Genomic DNA, 26470 nt, shown 5'->3' with positions numbered 1-26470 from the left:
CTTGAGGTTATTTAGAAAAAACAAATCGTTCTCTATTATACATTTGTTGTTAACTTCTTATAAAACACTGTGTTATTAATGTTTTAAATGTATTTCTAGATCAGCTTCACTGGCTTTTGAAATCATATATTTCAATAAATAATTTCTGTAAAAATATATGAATTTTATTGCATTTTTGTAAGGATTAAAGACAGATTTGTTTTGAAAATATGATATAAAAGGAGAAACCTTCATTTTTTAAAGATATTTCTTGCTTTCGGTGATTTTACTGTCCCATAAATATTTATATATTGAAAACCTAAACCAAGTCTTGTTTTTCTTTTAAACCCAAAAGTATTAAAGAGGTTAAGGCACATGACCCTGTGCTGCCATCTTTCTGTTGTGGATGGTACTGCTAATTCATCACAGCATTTTCCACTGAGCCCAGAGGCAGCCCCAGAGTCCTTCCCAACACCACACTCAGTCGCTGCCAGTGGATTGATTAGAAAGCCTTTGCCATCCCTAACGTAAAGCAAAGATCAGGAACACACGCCCTCCATATGAAGTGTTACCCAAAGAAAAAGATGGAAAGGAGAAAACAAAACAAAAATAAAGGAGTGGAAAAATAGGAAAAGAAAATGGCAATCAAGGAAAGATATCCACGGTCCTCCTTGGAATGAAGTATTAAGAATTAGCAGATCAATGGGACGAGATGTCTCAGTTCCAACTCAGTGGCATTGGGAACAGAGCGTGCTTATTTTCCTATGACTTAGTTGAAATTCAAATATCTATTCATTATAACCTCCAATAGGAGATTTACAGCAAAAATGATTCAAGGAAATATCTTCCTTAAACTTTTCACCCAACGTTCAAACAAGAAAATATAACGAAATAGATGCATCCCATGGCTTACACGTCTTACCATTTGCTCTGTCTGTTGGATGTCTTTGGCCGTGGTTTTCACAGAAGAGTTCGACAAGTCGCACATGGAGCAGAGGAGGTCCAAGTAGGTCCTTGCCTGCTTCTGCAAAGCTCTGCAGTGCTTGACCTGAAACAAGCACAGTTGTCAGAATGCAAGAGACGCGTGCTATATTTGGACAGCACGTCTCTGTGCCATTGGTATTATCTTGTTGACATTTCAAAAATAAGTTTGCTATGTCCAGTCTATACAGCCTTTGTTGTACATGGAATGTGTTAGTAATTCTCAGAAAGAATCAGAAACGCACTGGCAGGGGTCCTTTGCCCATCACTTGTGGTAAAGCCTGTATGGTCTGATAAAAGAAAACACCCAAGAAACGCCTATAATTTTTCCTGGTTCTCAGCTCACATTCTAACTGTTCTCTGTTTCAGAGAAAGAATCTTTACTATAGGCTGATTTTCAGCATGATTTCACATAGTCTGGAGACATCAAGGGGGGTAAAGGTCATTGTGTATTTGTAGGCTTCATTGGAGTTTGGAAAAAAATTAGACGGTTGGGCTCTTTTTTTCTGTGGAAAGTCTGAGAAAGGCATTTCCCAGTGAGTCATTAATCTATACACATGGACATGAAGAAATGTGTCATTTTGAAGATAGTCAGATATGTAGATTCTGTTTCAGATGATGGGCACAAAGCAGTACATGAAACAAAACCTTTGTTCCCACGGAGCTTAGATTCCTATGAGAGGGGCAGGCAGGGACCAGAGGGGTGGCCGGTTGTTGGCCACTGCACATGAGAAGTGCTAATGGCCTGAAGGAGGTGGTGGGAGCAGAGGCTCTGAGAAGTGGTTGTCACTACATGTATTGATAATTTGGGCAGGTGGCATTGACTACGGAAACATTTGGTGATTTTCCAAAATCATAGCCAGTAATGAAGCCTAATTTCTTCAGTCCCACCTTAGTTTCTTTTCCTTAGAATTACATGGATTGCTAAACACAACATTCTTATGTAGATATCCTATATAAAAAAAGAATAACATGCAAATGGACCAAACGGCAAAACAAGTGGTCGCTGTGACACAAACTGACCACCAGGGGGCAGACACTCAATGCAGAAGCTGATACCCCCCCACCCCTCTCTCTCTCTCCTTCTCCCTTCCTTTTACTCTCTCTGAAAAGCAATGGGAAAAATATTCATTTTTCAGAAATTTTAAAAAAAGCTAACTATTATCTGAGCCTTCAGTGAGTCATAATCTTCTTGCTGTAAAATTTGTAAAATGCATTATCTGCGGAGCCCAGTAAGTGCAGCCCAATAAGACAAGGTATGCCCCAGCAGCCAGCCGAGTTTGGCACATAACGAGTACTTAACATGTTTCCACTGAATGTCTGAATGAGTCACATAACATAACATAAATGTCAGTACCTGCTTCACAGCTTCTGCCCTGCTCAGAGGCGGGTGAGGGCTTGGCTGTAAGTCAGGCTGGATGGCAGAGAGCCAGGCCTGGCATTGCTGCAGAGTGTCCTGGCGGCTAACATGCCTCTGCAGTTCTTGTTCCAAACTCTGGTACACCTGCAACAGAACAGTCATGCGCAGCTGTGAGAGCTGTCTCATACCCCTACCCATAGCCCTGGCATCAAAGGAACACGTCCACCAGTCCCTGAAATGGATCTGTCCCCCCACCCCCAGCGCTTCCCAGGACCATATACATATCAACGGAGTTTTCAGATGTTCCAAAGGTGGCAAAGCACAATTGCCATCACCCGCTTATTACTTCCCAAACCACACATTACAACATAAATCCCGTCAGGGAAAGAACGTGGGCAAGGTTCATATAACTGTAAGGTGTGTTAGAATACATAAAATCACTGAAGTAGATTGTCAAACATAGATGAAAGGTTTTTCAGCTTCTCCGTTATGGTATACAAATTGCAGTCTTTGTTTAAGCTAGAAACTAAAAGTAAAAAGAAAAGACCATGTCATGAAAAGATAAACAACATTTCTCTAACTGAAATGCTGGGTGACATCCGTTGACTCCCTAGACTTAGGAATTCACCTTCCAAAAGTTACCTAAAAAGAAGAATCAAGTAATCTAACAAACAATTGTAGAGGATGACAAAGGAGGAAAAAGGAGTGAGACAAGGTTAGATGGAGTAGAGGATCCAATCAGTGATGTAGAGAGCAAGGTTACAATCTGGCTGCTGTAGCTCAGTTGGTTGGGCCCCATCCTATACACCAGAATGTTGCAGGTTCGATTCCTGGTCAGGGTTCAATCTCCAGTAGGGGGAATGCAGGAGGCACCTGATCCATGTTTCTTTCTCATCAGTGTTTCTCTCTCTCTCTCTCTCTCTCTCTCTCTCTCTCTCTCTCTCTCTCTCTCTCTCTCTCTCTTCCTTCAAGCAGAGCAACAAAAAGAAAAAAGAGTTTTAAAAATGAGGAAAGTCTGAGAGATCTCTGGGACAACATCAAGTGTAACAATATTTACAGCATTTGGCCAAAACCGGTTTGGCTCAATGGATAGAGCGTCGGCTTGGGGACTGAAAGGTCCTGGGTTCGATTCTGGTCAAGGGCATGTATCTTGGTTGCGGGCATATCCCCAGTAGGGAGTGTGCAAGAGGCAGCTGATCGATGACTCTCTCTCATCGATGTTTCTAACTCTATCTCTCTCCCTTCCTCTCTGTACAAAATCAATAAAATGTATTTTTAAAAAAACAAAAAGAAACAATATTTACAGCATTTGGGTAGCAGAGAGAAGAAGAGTGAAAGGGATTGGGAACCTGTTTGAAGGAAGAAATAATGGCTGAGAAGTTCCCTCAGTTGGTGTCCTTAATCTTTGTTAAAAGGGAAATTCTTATTCATCTTAGACTTACTTCTATAACATTAGGAATTCCATTGTAGCATAACTCATTACACCCATTAAAATATAACTCAAAATTGGTGCTTGTTCTTTTTATCCTCTTATGAATGCATAAAAATATTAGAGTAGAATCTAGGCTGCATAGAGTTAAAAAATAATTATTCTGGAAATTATTTTAGTGTTATAGACTGGCAAATTAGAAAAAAAATACTGGTGACTGTCAAATAAAAAAACAAACAAAAAATCAAAATTTAAGGAAATTTGACATTAATTCATGGACTAAATGGATTGGGAGAAAGTGAATGTCTGAAAGCCAAAAGTTCTGTGTCCACAGACACTGAACTCCGTGCTCCTGCCTGGACATGCACCAGAACTACCCCGAAGACTGAAGCGTCGAAACTATTTTACAACCCTCCGGATGGCACAGGCTTCCTCCCAGGTTCACGGTCACTCCAGACCACGTGGCTGTGCTTACCCGCTGGGCGGTGCTGCAGATGGCGGAGTAGCTGTCCTTCGTGCCCTGCAGATGCGCCTGCACGTTCTGGGTGAGCTTGGCCTGGAGGTGCTCCGCACACTGACTGATCAGAGTATCGCCTTTAGTTCTCAGGTTGTTCAGACGGTCTTCGAAGCCAGCGATTTCTTCCATCATCGCCTACAAAATAGGAACAGAGTTCTCATAATTCCACCATCAGTCTTTAAATAACCGATTTATTAAGCAGAAGGCTTGAGAGAGAAATTTCAGTTTAATGATATTTTTGAAAGAGTTTTGCAATTTACCTTTGGTTACCATACAGCAAATGGAAAAAAAGAAGTATGTTTCAGGAATACTCCAATTGGAAGAATTGATGAAAATAATAGACTAAGTGATGATGAAGTAACCTTTTAATTAGTTCATGGATGATCTCAGCTACAGAGATATCTGCTCCCTAGCATTATTAACAGATAAAGGATGTTTATAAAATTTTAAGCTCTATCAATTATAATTCTGGTATAATTTCTACCTAAAATAATCTAATTACTATTTAATTTACTAATATCCAATTTCTCTAATAACATAACATCTGATTTACATAATAATCTAACAGCTAATGATTAATTTACATAATATCTAGTTTACATCACATAATATTTATATAATAAAAATAACGCTTACCACTTACCACTTATTAAGTACTTGCTATAGTCCAGGAACTCTGTAGAAGTCCTGAGAAGTGTGTATTTTTGTCATTGCTCTTCAGAGTAGAAGACTGACACAGGGAGATTATATAATACACTCAAGGTCACACAACTAGTGAATGGCTGAGCCCCAGGCTTGGGACCCACTCTGCCTGACCTCAGCTCACGCACCTCTATCCTCCTGTGTTCACTAGTGAGCTTCCTCATGGATCACTTAGAGAAGAGGAACCAATTTCCTTATTGCTATATGCTACCAATAACAAGTGACACATTCCAGCACAGGTGTCCTGGATTGACACATCAAAATCTCTGGTGGGAACCTAGTGGTCCCTCAGCAGCCTGGGGTCCATCACTATATCCAATGGTATTGAGTTCATCGTTATTGTATACACCATATTTTAATGAGCCACGTGTCTTCGAGTTAGAATAGAGTCACTACATCATGAGGTTCTTTGGGGTATGTTCTCGGTGTCTAACAGAATATATCATATAATTAGTTTTCTATCCATATTTACTAAATAAAATGTTCTCCTACAGACAGGGACCCTGATGCCTTCAGGCATTAATGGCTTTCTTGGACACAACATAACTAAAATTCAGTTTCTTATTAAGGTCAGCAAATTGCTCCATTAAATTGTGACCATGTGACATCTGGCAGGTAGAATTACTGAAAATGCATATGAATGAAAATAAGAATGCCTCCCATCAGTACCTTTTGTGGTTGACAGAAGTTTTCACAGGCATTATCTCCTGTGACGCCCTCAACAGCTATGTGATGGGGCTGGTATCACTGTTGCCCTTTACAGAGAAGGAGGAGACTCCTAAATGTGTACCTGATACCTGTACAACTTCGTTAACCAGTGTCACCCCAATGAACTCAATAAAAAGAGGAAAAGAGATGGAGGTTCAGAGAGGCTAAGTTCTCCCAGCTGAGGGGAGAGTCTGGCTGGAGTCCAGACTTTCTGGTTACTCTTTCTGAATCCTGTTTTTGGCTGTACTTTTCTAAACTAAAGACAATCTTTCTAAAAAATTATTCTATATAGATGAATTTTCCAATAAAAAACTATTAGCTGGGGGGGGGGGGATGCTAGTGTGTTCAGAGTTGAATGCCAGGATTCAGCTACTACTGAGTCATTTAAATATTGAATTCGACTGCTCTCAATTATTGGAGGTTCTTGGAACTCAGACTTGATTCTTTTACTACAATCATATAATTCTGATATATGAATTATATATGTGTATGTGTGCACACACACACACACACACACACACACACACACACACACACAGCAAGGCTGTGGAAGCCGCCCTGTAGTCTTTAGCTCTTCAGAGACCAGCTGTACCTTGTGGTGGGCCAGTTGCTGGGTGATTGTCTCTAGGCTGCTCGTGTCCATGAGGTCGGGGGCCACCAGCCTGCCGGACATCTGCAGCAGCCACTTTTCCACCTCCTGGAGCTCACTGTTGTAATCTTCATGGTCTTTGACTTTCACCTCGAGACTGTGGACATGCTCCTGCGAAGCCAGGTGCCTGTTAGAGGTGACTTTCAAGCCAAAAAACCCCACTCAGAACTTTTATATTTTGCAAAACCCAGTGCAACTCATAGGGTAGAAGGCTCATATAACTAGCTCTGGTCTCACCACTAGGACCGGATGAAACAGAAAAAGTCAGTCTGCCATTGAATAAAAGACAAGGATATTCACCTATCCCTGCCCTTACATTTTTCTGACAGAGAAAAGGGAGTCAGGCCCCCCTTTTATATGGGATTCCTGCTTTCTCCTCACCTTTCCTGCACTGCAGAGATCCTGATAGTCACTTTGAAGCTTCTCGATCTTGTCCTTCAAGGCAACGTCCTGCACCAAGTCCAGAAGAGCATCCCCTTTCTCTCTCACTGACTTCACTGACGGCTCATGGGACAGCACTGTTTGCTGAAGTGACTTGAATTACAAAGAAAAGAGAGAGAGCCAGCTCATCCGTGTGATCAAGGTGAACATACCCATATGCTACGTGTGAGATGGTCTTCAATCAAGACCTATTTTATAACTCTATGAATGTAAGAATGTAAAAAAGAAAGGAATTGTTTTTTTTATGGCTAATATAGCTTTTAATTTTTACACACTGAGAGAGAGAGAGAGAGAGAGAGAGAGAGAGAGAGAGAGAGAGAGAGACATCTGTTCGTTGTTCCACTTATTTCTGCATTCACTGATTGCTTCTTGTATGTGCCCTGACCTGGGATTGAACCTGTAGGCTTGGAGTATCAGGAGGATGCTCTAACCAACTGAGCTACTTGGCCAGGGCCTAATATAGTTTTTAAACAGAGAGTAACACATTAACTCATATGAAGAGGGAAGCATGGGAAAGAATTGCATTTGATGAAATTTAACATTTTTATTTCCAGCTTCCATTCCATTCCTTTCAGCAGAGAAAAAAACTCAACACAGAGCCAGGCACTATCTTTATATTTTGAGTTCCTGAAGTCGACTGCAGCTTGAGGGGCATGTAAAGTCAGGGAGACAAGTTGCAGCTGCCAGTCTGCTGTCCTGGCTCGCAGCACTATTTAATCATACAGAGAACTCAGTGGTTCAATGACGCGCTGTCTGACTCCATAGAAAAGTCAATGATGACATATTGGCTGGAGGAGGACAAAGCTTGGCAGGGGAACTTTTGATGTGAGTCATCTGACAGTTCTTAAAGACTATTGTTTATTTAAACGGTCAAATTGTGAACATAAATTATTCCACATATAGACTTCATCATTGTTTCAAAAATTAAGATAGGTGAACTATCTCTATATCCTATATAGCTAGCTATATTTACACCACCATTTGTTCTTTGGAAGATTAATTTCTAAGATGTCTAATTAAAGTTGGTGAAGTAGAAATTGTTGTATTACCAATATGGTATCTCATTTTAAATTAACTGGAGAGCAGCTTATAGGCCTTGGGTACCCAAAGGTGAAGGGAAGACTCTACACGAAACAGATGAAATCTACAGGTGTGAGATCTGGACACAGGAAGATTCATCTGGAGGATCGCTCTACCTGAATCACACTGTGAGAATAGCTCTCTACTCATTGATTCAACCTTTGCGTAACAGGCAAATATGGTTCCCGGATGGAAATAGAACTTTTATGTAGTGTATCTGGACACAAAAATCTCCGTCTCCTCTCCCCCCCACCCCCCAGTAGAACAGACACATTACTGATATTTTCCACCTCCCACTAAGGGAAACACAGGAATCCTCTCCCACCCACTCTATTCAGTCCCCATAGCAACTCCTGCAACTGTCAGTAACAACACACTACCTTGTACTTAGATAACTGAGCCTTTTTCTCATATAATTCCATTTTGGGCTCCTCAGGAACGTGCAAGATTTCTTGGTATTCGGCGATCCACTGAGTAAGTGCTTTATATTTATCTGAGAATTCCTTTGCTAAATGAAGGCCTTTCTCCAGGGTCACGTGCTCCTTCCGAACGGTGCTGGTCAGCTCGTTCAACTGCTCCACGTGCCCATGGATCTCGCTTCTTAAACTGTCTGCCTCGCTGTCGTCCAGGTACGCCAGAGCCCTCTCTCCCTTCTCACGGGCCGACTTCAGCAGACCGTGACCTTTCTCCATGTCTTTGAGCAGACCCTGAGGAAGAGTGACCAGGAAGCCAATACTGAGTCAATACAAGGAAAAGCGACTTGGATTTCATTGTAACATGGGCATTTTAACCTTATTCCATTCCTTTTAAAGAAAAGATGTACAAACCCCATTCTCACATCCACGATGGCCCTTTAAAAAAAGTGTATGGAGATTCTAACTAATTTTAACCCGCCAGGAATCAGGAATCCTCTTTTATTTACATCAATATCGGTTTTAGAATGTCTTAATCAATAGATCATATCCAAATCAGTGCCTGGAGACAGGACTGGGTGTCTATCCTATCCTCAGTAATATTCCTAAAGATCTGAGTTAAAGCTGTTAACGCATGGTGCCATCCATTTTGAGATAAATTTCTGGTCTTGAAATTTAGTTAAGAATTTTGTGAGCAGCCAAGTCGTTCAGGTCAGAACACATCACCATTAAATGGAAGTCTGCTTTGGGCCTTAAAGAGATAAGAACTTAGCATTTAAGTGACATGATGAGTCAAGGACCGCCCATCACACCTGGCAGGGATGGGCAGGGATGAGCGCATGTCTCCCAACATTAACCCAGGAGAAGGAGCAACTCAGTGAAAGGAGACAGGTTGGAAGACGTGTGACGTTGCCATGCCTACCTCCAATGTCTTCATCTTTTTCCCCATCATGGCTTTATCTACTTTATCAATTTTGGCAGCCACATTCTTGAAGTTCTTATGAGTAGAGCTGTACCAATGAGAATAGGAGCTGAGCGATGACTCGGCTTCCTCCACACTCTGGATCTCTTCCTCCAGGAGTTTTATTTGTTCCTTTGAAAACAAGAAACGAAAGGGAACTGTGAGTTACAGACCCACTCCAGTGCCTTTCGTGATAAGTATGCATCTTCCCCGGAAGGTAAGGTGTGGGAGGAGGAGCACAGTGGCCTGCGAAGTGTGCTGGCCAGCACCCAGCACCCAGCACCCAGCACCCAGCAGCGGGGCCCGCGCTCACCAGCACTTGGAGGAGAAGGGCCTGGTATCTGGACGTCAGCTGGGTGGCCTGGCAGCCCAGCCGGCTGCTCACTCGCCGCTCATCCAGGATCTCCTGGGCCCTGGCTCCCACGTCCTCCACCTCGTCTCTGTAGGCTGCGATCTCTTCCTGCCACTTCTGAAAGGACACCAGCATGGCAGGGAAAGGTTATTATTGAGCATTGTTGAGGAAGACAAATAGAGGGACCTTCTTAATAGGAAATGATTCCAGTTCAAATAATATCTAACACTGGATAGAGACACAACTGTATTAATCAGAAATGACTCTACTATATGTTTAGAATATATTTATTCTAAGATGTAATTTTGAAAATATGTACGTAACCTTCATTAAGAAGTGTACTTACAAAAAAAAGTGTACTTACAACAATGTGCTCAAAACTACACACTCTTGATTTAGGCACTTTTCTGTGTGTATTACACTTTAGTTAAAAAATATATATAAAATTGTATATAGATACAACTGTGTTAATCAGAAATGACTCCACTGCATGTTTAGAATATATTTATTCTGAGATGTAATTTTGAAAATGTGTCATATGTAAGTTTCATGAAATATATAATAACATGATAAAAGCTATTCTCTGAATTTAAGTACTTCTCTGTATATATTCCACTTCCGTTCAAAATTGTTAAAGCAGAGTGGCATACGTTGTTATATCTTCTGTTGTACTTAGATGCATTTTAAAATAGATGAATAACAAAAGAAATCCAGAAGGCATAAGTATTATTTTGATCACATGTACCAGATTTGCATAAAAATCAGAAATAAACTAAAAACCAAGTATTATCAATGCACTATATTGGAATAGTTTCATATCAGAACCATCAATTTACCTGGATTGTAATACTAGCATTTATATGTCTTTACAAAGCATGGTAATAAGGCATAAGGAGCAGATACAAAATACTTCATTAAGTTATATTTCATTAAAGACTCATTTAGGACTCTATTCATCATTGATATGAGAATGCTCCATTGTAATTTATGTTAACTTTCTTGTCAAGCAGAAGATTTTGCAAAATCTAAACCTTGGACGGAAAGGAAATGACTAAATATCTTAAGGAAACCCACTCTGCAAAGCACCTGTTACTTTGAGCAAGACCAGGCACTTGCACGCATTTACCTTCATCTGATGTAGCTGCGTCTCCTTGGCCACCCGGCTGGACTGGCGACCGGTCCTGAGACTCACTTTCTCCTCCAGCGCGCTCAGCCACCCATCCACCTGCTGGAACTTCTGCTCCATCAGCCTCAGCTTGTTGAGGACGTTATTGAACTGCGTCCGGGTCTCGGACAGCCTCTGCTGGTGAGCCTGCCACTCCTGCCGGAGGGACTCCAAAGCCCGGTCCTCGGTCTGGGGGAGTCCCGAGGGGATCACCTCCTCCCGGGCGTGCAGCACCCCGTTCAGCAGCGCCTGGCCCTCCGCGCAGTGCACCTGCAGCTCCTGCGGGGAGAGGTATTCCCATTGCACACCTGCACAGCTGGTTGAGCCTCACCCCAGCCAGCTGTGCCATTGGGACTTCTCGTGAGAAAAGAACGGTTTTATTCTGTCTTATATAAAACAGCATGTACCTAACACCAGATATTATTTCCCACGTCCGGAGAAAGATCTGCAAAGATCTCCTATTAAAATAATCAACATATGCACACACACACACACACACACACACACACACACACAGCACACACCTAGAAATATTTATCTCAATCATCTTAGAGTTTCTGGAATTTGACTTTTCAGTTTTTAAGCAAAAACACTTGTGATTAAAGGGCTTTTGTTTAAAAGAAGAACCTAGGTCTTTGATGGCTCCTAATCTGTTTAAAAAGCCTAAGGCCTCTTGCTTTGATATTGAAGGAAATCAGTTCTGGTTGGGACAGGAACAATGGGCCTTCTTTTTCCTGAGAAGAGACACTCTGCCAAGTCTGAGCTCTAGGGAGTGTGTTGGCCAAGAAAAGTTGGCCCCGAGGGTGACAGGGCGGACAAACCTGGGAGACAGAGGGGTCACACCTGCCAATGGAATGCTCCAGGTGCAAATACATTTTCCTCCACCAAATCATAAGCCCCAAGTGTTCATTACCCTGCCAGTTCCCTATGAACCAACTCCCGAAGAGCATAAACTATAATTTATTTTAAAAATCTAATATTTTAAAAGATACTGGCAAGCCCTAGCTGGTTTGGCTCAGTGGATAGGGCACATGTGTCAAACACAAGGCCCGCGGGCCAAATCCGTCCCGCCAGGCCTTGCAATGTGGCCCGCACCGCGCTGTCATCACTGCACTCCGCTGCGTTTCCATCACAATGACAGTTTATGACTGTTCAGTAAACCATTCAGCCCGCGATTTAGGCTGGATTTTAGATTTTGGCCCCTTCTCTGATTGAGTTCGACACCCCTAGGATAGGGCGTCAGCCTGTGGACTGAAGGGTCCCAAGTTTGATTCTGGTCAAGGGCACATGCCTGGGTTTCGGGCTCAGTTCCCAATGGGGGATGTGCAGGAGGCAGCTGATCAATGATTCTCTCTCATCATTGATATCTCTCTCTCCTCCTCTCCCTTCCTCTCTGAAATCAATTTTATATATATATATATAAAATCATATATATATATATATTATATATATATATAGAAATCAATTTTATATATGTATATGTATATGTATATGTATATGTATATGTATATATATATATTTTAAGATACTGGCAAGACAATATTATATACTTGTATTTCTTATCATTCAAGAATCAACACTGTTACTTGATCTGATCAGCTAAAGCTGAAAGGTGCCACGGCAAAACTCACCATGTGTGTTAAAAGTGCCGACATATTTAGTTAACATACAGCGTTACATAAAAAATTTCATAGCAGTTCAAACCATTTGAAATTGCTAATAGCTACTTTTATTCCTGTTTGGTAGAAATGAATGGATAAATTTTTCCCCAGATAAGATCTCACTTCAAGAAAGTTGTAATATGAACACATCGTCGATGGTAAAATATTAATCAAAACATCCACACACAGAGACATTTAATTCCAAAGTTCTTAAAATATTTGAAACATTAATTTTGTACTTTTAATCTCCTTTAATTTAGGAGCTGGCAAGCTTTCTTAGGAAAGGGCAGGATAGTAAATATTTCAGGTTTTATGGGACATACAATCTCTGCCATCGTAGCTCCAAAGTAGCAAGAGATGGTTTATAAATGAATGGGTGTAGCTGTGTTCCAGTAAAAATTTATTTTAAATATAGACACATGGCTCTAGGCTGTCATTTATGCATTCTTACCTTACGTTATTAATCTTCCCAACATATCACTCTTTCCATATTTTATAACTGTTTTTGCTATTATACAAATCATCGCTGTGTTATATAAATTCTTTTTTTTTTTTAATGTATTTTATTGATTTTTTACAGAGAGAATCATCCATCAGCTGCCTCCTGCACACCCCCCCCTGGGGATGTTCCCGCAACCAAGATACACACCCTTGACCAGAATCGAACCTGGGACCCTTGAGTCCACAGGCCTAAGCTCTATACACTGAGTCAAACCTGTCAGGGCATGTGTTATATAAATTCTTATATGGTCCATATCTTAAGTCTTCATTCTGAGGGGGAAAATACAGTCTGATCATTTAAAAATCTGTATGTCCTAATGGCCTTCAGCTTATACAAAAGTTTGTGTATTTGGTCCATACCGCCAGCTGAGCCCATGCCACTGTGCGGGTTATGGTATGGGACATCAAGATCCTGAAGACGGTCTGGTGGACAGTTCGAACATCACAATCCTCCACCTCCTTTTCCTGCCACTGTCACCTTATCTCCTTTTGGACATTTGTGATGACTCAGGATAAGACAATGTAAGAATGAATGCATGGCGAACTGAGAGGTTGGAGCTGGGTTTGGGACACCTTACTGTTGACTGAAGGGAAACACTTGCTTCTCACCAGAACGAGAGAAGCATCTGCTGGTGAGGAACTTACTGGCCCCGTTCCCACCCAGAAGCCTAAAGAGCTCAGCGTTTGCCTTTGCCAAGTGTCTGGAGAGAAGTGCAGAGAGGGGTTATTCAGCACAAATACAGTCAGCTCTCCGAAAATAAATGACGCCAGCTAAACCTGGCAGACTGACTATCCTACTACGTTAAAAACAGAATGGATGAGCCTAAACCAGTTTGGCAGTGGTAGAGCATCGGTCTGTGGACTGAAGGGTCCCGGGTTCGATTCTGGTCAAGGGCATGTACCTTGGTTGCAGGCACATCCCCTGTGGGGAGTGTGCAGGAGGCAGCTGGTTGATGTTTCTCTCTCATCGATGTTTCTATCTATCTCTTTCCTTTCCTCTCTGTAAAAAATCAATAAAAATATATTTAAAAAAAAAACAGAATGGATGAGATCCTTACATAAATGAATGAAACTATGACTTCTACTATGTATTTATTTCATGAATGAAACACCATTTAAGTATTTCCACCCCATCGCACATAACAACTCTATGGAAGAAAACAGAATCAAAGAAGTTTCCTCTTGCCTAAAGTCACTCCGTCAGGTCTCACCAAGGATAAGAGTCTAAACTTCCTAATCCCAACCTTGTGTTCCTATGACACTCCCTGAGACCTCTTGAAATAGCCAGGAATTTAATTCAATTAATTAATTAAAAATATGTTTTTATTGAATTCAGAGAAAAGGAGAAGGAGAGAGAGAGAAACATGAATGATGAGAGATAGAATCATTAATTGCCTACCTCCTGCATGCCCCACATGTGGAATGGAGCCTGCAACCCGGGCACGTGGCCCTGCCTTGGAATTGAACTGTGACCTCCTGGTTCATAGGTTGATGCTCAACCATAGAGCCATGCCACTGGCGAAATAGCCAGGAATTTTCAATGCCAGTAATAACCATCTCAGTCCCTGCCTTTTCTACCTGTACAAGCTGTAGGTACATCTTGCCCAATCCTGAATCAATTCTGACAAGGGCTGACAGCATGCCAGTAATTCCCAACACAATAAAGACAGGGTATGGAGTTGTCTCATTGGCCTTTCATTCTCCACTGTGCATGCTTAGTGGCCCTTCTTGAGAACCTCCCAATCCCTCCTTATCTCTCTGGGTAAGAGTAACAGCCTCTCTGATGCTCCCACGAGATTCCAGCTTTACTTTATTGCTGCCCTCATCATGTTGTTTATAATGTTCTACCAATGAGTCTGCTTTTCTTCCTAGATTATAGTTCCTTGAAGGCAGCAATAATATTTTAATATTTTTTACCTGCAGCAGCCAGCCAAGTGTCTGTACTATATTAGATATTCAATGAAGACTGATTAGTAAATAAGTTAAGTGGATAGGGCCACTTTCCCACTAGGCCTGCCATCTCACCCCTTGCACCAGCACTTTCTCGAGCTCCTCTAACTTATTCTTCTAGGACCCTGACCTTGAACCTAAATCCTCAGCAATGGAGATTTTGGTTGAAACCAGATGGTGCCACTAGTTTGACTTTAAAAAGTATCACATTCTATTGGTTCCAGATGTGGTGTACCATATCTAAATGAATCCTTTAAGAAACAATGGGTAGGTGGGCCAGTCAACACTTTAAGTTAGTGGTCAGCAAACTGCTGCTCTTGAGCCACATCCAGCTCTATGGCCCCTTGAGTGTGGCTCTTCCACAAAATACCATGGCTTGGGTAAGTCTATTTTGAAGAAATGGCATTAGAATAAGTTTAAGTTTAAAAAACTTGTCTCTCAAAAGAAATGTCAATCATTGTACTGTTGATATTTAGCTCTGTTGACTAATGAGTTTGCCAACCACTGAGTTAGACCACTAGCAATCTCTGCCAGAGGCCACCATCACAGCTGAACAAATTCTTCCAGTCCTAGTCTTGGCAAGTTTAAGTCACCTGCTACATAATGTCAACTAGCATATACTACTGAGGTCCCAGGATGTTCTAGATCAGACTTTACTAGAGTGTCATTTAATAAGTATCATCTAGGTATAGAATTCAAGGTCATGACAACTTCTCATTGCTTAAAAGAATAATTCCGTTTTCAGAATGAAAGTGATTTGTTTTAAGATAAAGCAAACCTTACCTGAAGATCTCGCAATGTGGTTTCATGAGTATGGGTATCACCTTCAAGAACTGAGTATCGTTCCAGCTTTTCTTGTTCTTGCTCCAGCCAAGCTTCAAATGCCTTGAGGTCTCTCTGATACTCTTGGTGCAGGCGAACTAGTTTTTCAGACTTTGTTACTGCTTCCTGTCATTAGCATTTAAGATGGGAATAGAATATTACATGCAGATTCAATGTACAGTAAGAATTCTTTGTTGGAATTTTAGAAAATTATGACTATTAGATCATTGGAATATGGTTTTCTAGAAGAATGAACTTTTAAGATTTATATTAAAATATTTAAAGATAATATGAGGATTAAAAGTTTTAAAGATCACTTTATTAACTTTCTGATCTCTGAACTCCTTAGGAATGGTAGCATCAACATGCCACAAAAAAAGAAAAGAAAAAAAAGAATTAACTTTACTTGTCACAAAAATACGCCCTAGTTGGGTTAGCTGAGGGGATAGAGTGTCAGCCTGTGGACTGAAGGGTTCCGAGTTCGATTCCAGTCAAGGGCACATGCCCGCGTTTCGAGTTGGATCCTGAGTAGAGGGTGTGCAGAAGGCAGCCAATCAGTGAATCTCTCTCATCACTGATGTTTCGATCTCTCTCCCTCTCTCTTCCTCTCTGAAATCAGTAAAAATATTAAAAAAATAATACACTTTTGCTTATGAAAACTGAAATTCTTATTTATTATTTTAAGTAAGAATTTAAACTAACTGTGGACTGATTTTTCCATGTATTTTATCTAATAAAGTAGGATGTGCTTTGAAAAGTTACTTTTATTTTATGTGTAAGGCCTAATGAAGAACGATATTATTGATGCAGATTCCCTGCTTTAGAAAACTCTCAGTACCAGCCACACTAAAGCATTTATAAATATTACAATGCTGTTCAAAATTTTTCTTTTTAAAAAAATATATTTTTATTGATTTCAGAGAGGAAGGCAGAGGGAGAGAAATAGAAACATCAATGATGGAGAGAGTCATTGATCAGCTTCCTCCTGCACACCCCACACTGGGGATCAAGCCTGCAACCCAAGCATGTGGCCTGACCGGGAATCGAACCAGGACCTTCTGGTTCATAAGTCAACGCTCAACCATTGAGCCATGATGGCCAGGCCAAATTTTTCTTAAGTTGATAAATATCTAGGAATTCTTATTTGAGAAACATTTTTTTTAGTAACTTTTAAAAAAATATATTTTATTGACTTTTTACTGAGATGAAGAGAGAGGGAGAATTTAGAAACAACTATGAGAGAGAAACATCAATCAGCTGCCTCCTGCACACCCCCTACTGGGGATGTGCCCTTGACTGGAATCAAACCTGGGACCCTTGAGTCCACAAGTCGATGCTCTATTCACTGAGCCAAACTTGTTAAGGCTAGTAACTTTATTTGATAGGTTTTTTCCCCCTAGTGTTTTAAAGTATTAAAAATTATTTTGCTGTCTGCTATATAATTTTCTTCTATCTGCTTCCACAAGTCCATAATTTCCAAAAGTAAATGAGTCTGTAAGTAAGAACAGACCCAAACATTCCCACCCCAGTGAGTGCGTCCGGTTACAGGTTAGCCATACCTTGGCTCTCTCTCTGATGGCTCTGTATCGTTCCTGCAGATCCTGGAGCTCTAACTGGGTGACATAGTGCTCCCTCATGCCAGCTCCTTTGACTTCAATGGTTTCCAGCAAGCTGCTGTGACTCAGCACTTCTTCGTTTAATAACTAGAGAATATTTAAAACATAATGAAGGTGTTACCACATATACCATCATATCAGTGGTACTGATAATATTAGTATACTTTAAATATATTTTTTTATTGATATTAGAGAGGAAGGATGAGGAAGAGAGAGAAGGAAACATCAATGATGAGAGAGAATCGCTGAATGGTTGCCTCCTGCATGCACCCCATGGAGATTGAGCTCAGACCTGGACATATACCCTAACTGGGAATTGAACTGCAACTTTCAGGTTCAAAGATTGATGCTCAACCATTGAACCATGCTAGTCGGGTAATAATAAGATATCTAACTGTATATTTGACAAGTGATCTCAGGTTATCCATTTGTACATAGATAGATCTACCCATCTCTATATGTGTGTTATTGTTGTAATACTATTATCTATAAAAAAGATTTAGGAACATACCCCAATATTTATGTATGTACTTATCTATTTAAAAAATTTTACATGTAGTACTGTACTAATACAAGCATTATGAAAAGTACATGAAAGTAGAAATACAAAAGTGGTAAAAATAAAGCATTTTATTTCCTAATAATGAGTAATCTAAAGATATTACAAGTTGCCAAATTTTAAATAATCTGTATCATAAAACACAGGTCATCGAGATTTTCTTGGAAGAGAAACTTTTCACCCACAAACAAAAATCTAGCTCCAGAAGCCATTTGAAATGATAGCACAAGCCCCAAATAATTCCTGTCTGTGGAAAGCCCGATCTCACTAGCCAAGTGATCACAATGTTTGCATGACAGAGGCATTCTGAAGAAGCCCCCCAGAGAACAAATGGAATGAGAAATCCAGCGCCCACCTTGGCTTTCCCGAGAGCAGCTGTCTTCTCGCGCAGTTCTGCGCACGGCCTTTCCAGTTCATTCAAGCTGGCTTCCACACTGTCCATCCAGCTGGAGAACTGCCGGATGTCATCCTGGTAACTCGTCCACTTAGAGAGAGCCCCTTCCAGTTGACTGAAAGGCATGTGGAAGGACAACAGTCTGTACAGAGAAGCTGGGGTAGTGTCTGCCCTGGCCACCCCACCCGCAGCAAGTGCACAGGGCAATCAGGAAGAGGTAGGCTTGGGCTGGCTTATCAAAGCTGGGTACCTGGCCTACAGTTTCAGGAGGCCAAGGACAGTTGAGTTCAAGTCCCTAGGCAGAAAGTGGGGCTTGATATAAAACCTGGAGTCAATACTCCAGTCACAGGAGATGCTGGAAGAAGCTTTAGGGCACAGCTGGGCGGGATCCCCCCAGTGAGTGAGACTTTTTATGGAGCCAAGCAAGACTCCGGCAGGGAGAGAACCAGTACTTAACTCCATCAATGTGAGCAGGACATTCAGGGGAGAAGGAAAAGGAATTAATAAAAGAAGGAAAAACTGAGCAAGAACAAGCATGGTAATATCTAACGTGAGATTTAAAATCAGAGAATTACAGTGGGAAAGTAGGGTAACATTTCCTGAATTAATCTAATGATTAAAACCTAATTGTTTCTCTTATATAATTTAAGTACTTCCTCCTCTCAATGTGGGGATTATATTTTAACTCCCTTGATCATTTGTGCCTCATTTTATTGCTCTGCTTTGGGTGCTTTGTAGTTAACCCAGGTGTACCCTGGGCCACACACTGCAGCACACTGACCATAGACTTCTCGCCTGCTCCATGCCCTCTGGGTCAGAGGGCACACTCTGGTCCCTGTGGCCTCTCAGCTTCAGGGCTTTCTTTCTATATAAGTAAGAAGGGCCAGGGATTGTTGCCCCTGCAGCCTGCAACTGCCCTCCTGACACCTGGAATTTTATTTGCAAACTAGAAGCCCAGTGCACAAAATTCATGTACAGGGGCAGGGGGGTCCCCTCAGCCCAGCCTGCATCCTCTCCAATCTGGGACCCCTCGGGGGATGTCCGACTGCAGTTTAGGCCCGATCCAGGGCAGTCAGATATCCCTCTCACAATCTGGGACCACTGTCTCCAAACTGTTCACCTGACTGATCATCCTAACTGCCCCCCCTGCTGGCCTGGTCTCCACCAACTGCCACTCCCGCCTGCCTGGTCAATCCTAACTGCTCCCCCTGCGAGCCTGGTCACCCCTTACTGTCCCCCCTGCCAGCCTGGTTTCCCCCAACTGTCCCCTTCTGCTGGCCTGGTTGTCTCAACTGCTTCCGTCCCCTATGGGCTCCACACAGCCTGTTCGATTGTCAGTTTGGTTGCGATGGTTGCTTAGGCTTTTATATATATAGGTTCTCCAGCTGCCCTGTTCTTGGGCAGGGCAACTCTGAGACACATGTTCTTCTCTGGCTCTTAGCACTGCTGGGCAGGATTCAGTTCCAGCTGCCCCACGCCTTTATTGGCTGTCTGTCCCTCATCATCTCTTTCCCACCCCCTACTGGCTGATCTCCCAAAGAAACTACTGGATTTTAACTAATATATCTTTACATGATGAAACATTTATCTACCTTCGCCTTCTTAAGCAGTGACAGCAATAAGCTAACCCTGTAGTTATAGTACACAAGGCATAGTATTGCAAATGACCTAAATGCAAGATTGTACCTGCCAGTTTCTTCTATTCTAATAAGAAAAAAGAAAAGGGAAGGAGGGAGGAAGGGAGGGAGAGAAGGAGGGAAAGAGAGAAACAGACAGCAAGCCAGCCTGCCCCAGGAACACAGTGATGACACTGATCGTTCAGCCACGGCTTTGCAGTAGTGAGCTTTAGTTTCTCTTACCTTTTGCAACGGATGGCTGCAGACAGAAGGGAAGCCCACAAATCCTTCACACTCTGCAGCTGCTGCTGAAGAGCAGGGATGCCTTCAGGAGCCGTGCTCTGCAGGACGGATTCCCCTCTGGTCACGATCATTTTCATCTGGATCTCCTTCTCCTGTTTCTCTGATAATAGAGACTGTAAAAGTAAACATGGAAGTCATTTGTCATTGGCATGTTTAACATTTCTGGCCTTAAATATTTCAGAGATAGAGATTAGAAATGAGATAGAAATGAAATAGATAGAGATTAGAAATGGCTGGAAATGAGATAGAAAACATGGCAGTGGAGTAAGTGGATGCTCCACAGACATGCTCCTAGGACCAATATATATATAGAATAATCAACTGAAGACTTTCTGGAGAGAACCCTGATAACCAAGATGGAAAGTGGAGACTGTCTAGAGACTGGTGTGACTGTGACAGCAGGCCTAGCCTAAGAGATAAGGCCAGTTCTTTGTCCTGAGGGGCTAACCAGGGTGTGACAAACCATGTGACAGTCAATCTAGCGGGCCCAAGAGATAGGGCCAGTTCCTTGTTCTGAGGGATCAATCAGGAGTGACTTACCAGCAGTGGAATGGGAAGGGAGGTATAAGAGGAGGGACTGCCCCTCCATCAGGGCTCTCACCTGGGTGTTTGCCGGCTGCTGCGTCAGCCAAGGTTTGAGCCCGGATTCGAATCTGTAATAAACTCTAGCATGCTTAATCAAATTGGCTCCGGTGGTCCATCTCTTGGGGACTCGCTTCGTAACATTTGGAGGCTCCAGTGAGATCCCACCAGGGGGGCTTCTCAGTAAGCCCCTCTAAAAAAAATTTAAGAAATTTCACGTCCTCTGGAACATCGGACCACGCCCGGATCTGCCTGCTCGGCGCCGGTAAGTCAGGCCTGGTTTTTCTTTTAAATTTCTTGAAGCTTCTTGTCCTGGTTTGGTACGTACCCTGTTATCGTGAACTCGGGAGGCGGGACGCCGCTAAACTCCCGGTTCGCAACCGAGGTGGTGACGACCACCGAGGCCTGGTTTTGGAGTCTGGAGACTCCCTGGTTCTGGTTGGTTTTGGAATGTGGAGATTCCATGGTTCTGGTCTGAGTGAGTGTTGTTCTGGTCTGAGTGAGTGTTGTGAGTGTTGAGAGAGTGCGGCCGCAATCAAGTGTGTGAGAATTGGTAAAAGTGTTTTCGTTTTTTCTTTTCTGGATTTGTTTTGGACTTATTTGTTGCCTAACTGTTTATAGATTGGGAAGAAAGAGAGAAATGGGGCAAGGAAACTCGAAGGAGAGTCACCTAAGTCCCCTTGAATGTATGATTAAAAATTTTTCTGACTTCAGAAAACGGGGTGAAGGCTATGGTGTTTCTGTAGATGCCTTCACTCTCCGGAGACTCTGTGAGTTGGAGTGGCCGAGATTTGGTGTTGATTGGCCTTCAACAGGGACCGTAGACATGGGGCCCTGTACGGGAGTCCGGCGGATAGTTTATGGAAGCCCCGGGCATCCGGACCAAATTCCATACATTGATATCTGGATTGATGTTCTTTTTGATAACCCCAAATGGCTGAAGAAGTGTGGTTGTCTCCCTGACAAAGGAAAATTGGGAAAGAGACCTCCCAGGTCCGTCTTACTCGCCCGGCCACAGGCGAGCAGAGAGAAGCCGAGTCAGGCCCCTTCAGCACCCCCTGTTTTAGAGGCTCCTGAGGAAGACCCGATGTCGGGCCTGAAATTCCCTTGCCCACCCCCTTATGTGGCCGCAGCTGCCTCCACTACCTCGCCAGGCGAGGGGAAGGGGCCTGACCGCCCAGTGAGATCCCAGATGAGAGTGGAGTATCCCCCCCTGCCCAGAGAAGGAGCCGCCGAGAAGGAACCCCCTGTGTCACCTGACTCTTCCAGGTCTGGTGAGGGGGATAGGAAAGGGACCACCCTTGATGAGCTCCCCCTCAGCCCTCCCCACACTCGTTCGGGAGCTCAGTTTAGTGAAAGCCGACCGGCTGCCCTGTTACCGCTTAGGGAGGTGGGAGAAACGGACTCCCATGGGCTGAGCCTAAGGACTTATGTTCCTTTTACCACCTCGGATTTATACAATTGGAAGAATCAGAATCCCCCCTTTTCGCAGAACCCCCAGGGGCTGATAACTTTACTGGAGTCTGTATTCTACACTCACCAGCCCACCTGGGATGACTGCCAACAACTACTAAATACCCTGTTTACCAGAGAGGAGAGAGAGAGAATAAAGACTGAAGGGAGAAAGCAAGTTCTTGACGGCCATGGGGAGCCGGTTACAGATTCAGCCCTGATTGACACCGTCTTCCCCTTGGCCCGCCCTAATTGGAACCCCAATTCGATGTCAGGAAGGGAGGCTCTTGACCATTACCGCCAGGTTCTCCTGAGAGACATTCGGGCTGCCGCTCGAAAGCCTACCAATCTCTCTAAGGTGACTGAGACCAAACAAGGGCCAAATGAGAGTCCGGCGGCTTTCCTCGAGCGACTATGTGAGGCCTATAGGACGTATACACCTATAGATCCTGATGCCCCGGCAAATCAGGCAGCCCTTGTGGTCCAATTTGTAGCTCAGTCAGCCCCAGACATCAGGAAAAAATTACAGAAACTAGAAGGCTTTGAAGGGAAGTCTCTTTCTGAGCTGCTGGCTATAGCCCAGAGGGTTTTTGAAAACCGAGAGGACCCATCACAGGCCCTGACCCAGAAGATGGCCAAGGTCCTCATAGCCATAGAAGAGAGGGACAGAGGAAAAGGGGGAAATGGGCAAGGAAAAGGAAAAGGAAAAGGAAGATGGCACAGGCAAGGTCAGAGACAATTGCTCGGGCGGAATCAGTGTGCGTATTGCAAGAAGACAGGTCATTGGAAGAATGAGTGCCCTGAGAGACCAAGGGAAAAGAGGTCGGAGCCCAGTCCAGTCTTGGTGGAAGAAGTAGACTGAGGACGTCAGGGCTCCTCCACCCCCCGGGAGCCCCGGGTAACACTAACCGTGGGGGGCAAGCCTGTTGACTTCTTGGTAGATACTGGGGCCACCCACTCTGTCCTCCTAGAGCCTGAAGGCCCATTGTCCTCCCGAAGAACAGCTATTGTGGGGGCAACTGGGAAACTGAAATCTTACCCTTGGTCCCAGGCCCGCATCACCAACATAGGAGAGAAAACGGTCACTCATTCCTTCCTTGTCATCCCTGAATGCCCCGAGCCACTCCTGGGAAGGGACCTCCTCCAAAAGTTAAAGGCCACTATCTCCTTCACAGAGGAGGGCCCCCAAGTCAAAACGGGGGAAGGAAAAATTCTTGTTACGTTCCCGCTTGAAGAAGAGTACAGGTTACTCGATGAGCCTTCCCCGGGGATGGAATCTGACCTCCTAGCAAAGTGGCACCAGGAGATCCCGGAGGTATGGGCTGAAACGAATCCGCCAGGCTTCGCAGGGCACCGGCCCCCAATAGTCGTCCAACTCCTGAGCACTGCTCTGCCAGTCCGTGTCCGCCAGTATCAAATCAGTGGAAAAGCCAGGGTGGGGATCTCCAAACATATCAAGAGGCTTAAAGAAGCAGGGATCTTAGTTCCGTGCCAATCGGCCTGGAACACTCCACTCCTACCTGTGCAAAAACCAGGCACAGAGGACTTCAGGCCAGTCCAGGACTTAAGGGAAGTCAATAAGCGGGTAGAGACAATACACCCAACTGTTCCAAACCCCTACACCCTGCTCAGCCTCCTTAAACCAGACCAACAATTTTATTCAGTGCTGGATTTAAAGGATGCATACTTCTGCCTCCCCTTAGCATCCCAGAGTCAGCCCATTTTCGCATTTGAGTGGGTAGACCCAGAGAGAGGGGACTCAGGACAACTGACTTGGACACGCTTGCCCCAGGGGTTCAAGAACTCTCCCACTCTCTTCGATGAGGCTCTAAGTCAGGATCTCCAGGACTTCAGAGCCAGGCATCCGGAGGCCACATTACTCCAGTATGTGGACGACCTCCTCCTGGCTGCCTCATCTTTATCGGAGTGTCAAGAAGTCACCCGGGACTTACTAAAAACTCTAGGGAGCCTCGGCTACCGAGTCTCAGCTAAAAAGGCCCAACTCTGCAAGACTGAGGTTACGTATTTGGGGTACCATCTTCGCCGAGGAGAGCGCACCCTCTCTCAGAGCCGGATTCAAGCCATCCTGCAGATCCCCACTCCAACCACCAAAAGGCAAGTACGGGAGTTCCTCGGGGCTGTCGGGTACTGTAGACTGTGGATCTTAGGCTTTGCAGAGATTGCTAAGCCACTGTACACCGCCACTGGGGGAAAGGATCCAGCCCTTACCTGGACTACAGCAGAAGAAGAAGCATTCAATGCACTCAAGACAGCATTGGTGAGTGCCCCTGCTTTGGCCCTGCCAGACCTTGAAAAACCATTTCACTTGTTTGTAGCTGAGTCCCGGGGAGTAGCGAAGGGGGTGCTAACCCAGACACTAGGTCCCTGGAGACGGCCAGTTGCCTACTTGTCAAAAAGACTGGACCCTGTGGCTGCTGGGTGGCCCGGGTGCTTACGCGCCATTGCGGCCACAGCCACCCTGGTAAAGGAGGCATCAAAGTTGACTTTTGGCCAGAACCTTCAAGTTACGGCTCCCCACAATGTGGAACAGCTATTACGGGCCCCCCCAGAAAGGTGGCTTTCAAATGCTCGAATAACCCAGTATCAAGTCCTCCTTCTTGATCCTCCAAGAATAAGTTTCCTCCAAACTGCTGCCTTAAACCCTGCCACGTTGCTGCCAGAGCCTAGAGAGGATGCCCCACTCCATGATTGCGGCGAGATACTCACGTCCCTGACTTCTCTAAGGGCGGATCTCACTGACATCCCTCTACCCGAGGCCGATGAGACCCTCTTTACAGATGGGAGCAGTTTTGTGGAAGAGGGCACCCGATATGCAGGAGCGGCCGTAGTCACTCTGGAAACTGTCATCTGGGCGCAAGCCCTAGGACATGGGACTTCTGCTCAAAGGGCTGAATTGATTGCCCTAACCCAGGCGCTCCGATGGGGAAAGGGGAAGAGAGTCAATATCTACACGGACAGTAGGTATGCCTTTGCCACTGTTCATGTACATGGAGCCCTATACAGGGAAAGGGGCCTCCTCACGGCAGGAGGGAAGGACATTAAAAACTCTCAAGAAATCCTGAACTTACTGTCCTCAGTTTGGGGACCCAAGGAGGTGGCAGTCATCCATTGCAGGGGACACCAGAAAGACAACTCTGAGATATCCAGGGGAAACCGTCTAGCCGACCAAACAGCTAGGGACATTGCCAAAAGACCAGTAGGGCCCCTGGAGGTCCTGATCCTCCAGAGGGATGTCACTCTTCCGAGCCCTCATTACACCTCAGAGGAGGAGGAACTAGGTCAGAAGCTCCAAGGGACAAAGAACGAAGGAGGATGGGTCCGCCTGCCCGATGGGAGGATCTTCCTTCCCCAGGCCTTGGGAAGGAAAATAGTTGAGCAAACACATCGGAACACCCACCTGGGAGGAACTAAACTGGCCGAGCTCCTCCGGAAGAGCTATTTTCTAAAGGGACTGTATAAACTCACTCAGGACATTGCTCGAAGATGCCACACGTGTGCCAGGGTGAATCCTAACCCTATTCAAGTTAGGGAACCTGGAGTTCGGTTCAGGGGAAGCACCCCGGGAGAGCACTGGGAGCTGGACTTTACGGAGCTACCTGCGGTGAGAGGAGGCTACAGGTACCTCCTTGTATTAGTGGACACCTTCTCGGGTTGGCCAGAGGCATTTGCCACCAGAAAAGAGACAGCGCAGGTAGTGGTTAAACAATTAGTCTCTGAAATTCTCCCCCGGTTTGGCCTACCACTATATCTGGGGTCTGACAATGGTCCGGCGTTCACCGCCCAGGTCACCAAACAATTGGCATCCTCTCTAAAAATTAACTGGAAACTTCATTGCATATACAGACCTCAGAGTTCAGGACAGGTAGAAAGGATGAATCGGACCCTCAAGGAGTTTTTAACAAAACTGAGACTCGAAACTGGCGGTGATTGGGTAAGTCTCCTCCCTTTCGCCCTCCTTCGGGCCAGATGTACCCCTTATTCACAGGGTTTTACCCCTTATGAGATCATTTTTGGAAGGCCACCCCCAATCCTTCCCAGGCTTGGGGAGGAACATCTCGGGGCCATTCACAACCAACATCTTCTTAAGTCATTGCAGGCACTCCAGCTTACTCGGAGAGCAATCCAGAAGACAGTCAGAGGAGAAGAGACAGGGAGAAGCCAAACTTCCAGAAACCCAGTCGTCGAACCTGGGGAGCTGGTCTGGGTTAAGAAGCTCAACCCCGGTCAACTTGAGCCTCGGTGGGACGGCCCATTCA

General features: G+C 44.2%; 1 protein-coding gene across 3 annotated transcripts in view; it reads right to left on the bottom strand.

Annotated features, from left to right (window-relative positions):
- Nucleotides 1-26470, bottom strand: part of SYNE1 (spectrin repeat containing nuclear envelope protein 1) — a 373726-nt gene that overhangs the window by 159800 nt on the left and 187456 nt on the right. For all 3 annotated transcript variants that reach the window (XM_036414424.2, XM_036414425.2, XM_045573412.1), the window contains 13 exons: nt 20100-20272; nt 18202-18355; nt 17231-17374; nt 15633-15797; nt 10699-11016; nt 9534-9689; nt 9182-9352; nt 8227-8553; nt 6707-6859; nt 6269-6436; nt 4225-4401; nt 2318-2464; nt 902-1027 (listed from right to left, as the gene is read on the bottom strand). In XM_036414424.2, the coding sequence (XP_036270317.1) occupies nt 902-1027; nt 2318-2464; nt 4225-4401; nt 6269-6436; nt 6707-6859; nt 8227-8553; nt 9182-9352; nt 9534-9689; nt 10699-11016; nt 15633-15797; nt 17231-17374; nt 18202-18355; nt 20100-20272 (2379 nt within the window). The remainder of the gene's footprint in view (nt 1-901; nt 1028-2317; nt 2465-4224; nt 4402-6268; nt 6437-6706; nt 6860-8226; nt 8554-9181; nt 9353-9533; nt 9690-10698; nt 11017-15632; nt 15798-17230; nt 17375-18201; nt 18356-20099; nt 20273-26470) is intronic.

Source organism: Pipistrellus kuhlii, unplaced genomic scaffold (genome assembly GCF_014108245.1).
Source record: "Pipistrellus kuhlii isolate mPipKuh1 unplaced genomic scaffold, mPipKuh1.p scaffold_m20_p_5, whole genome shotgun sequence".
Lineage (NCBI taxonomy): Eukaryota > Metazoa > Chordata > Mammalia > Chiroptera > Vespertilionidae > Pipistrellus > Pipistrellus kuhlii.
This window is presented reverse-complemented; position numbering and strand designations above follow the sequence as displayed.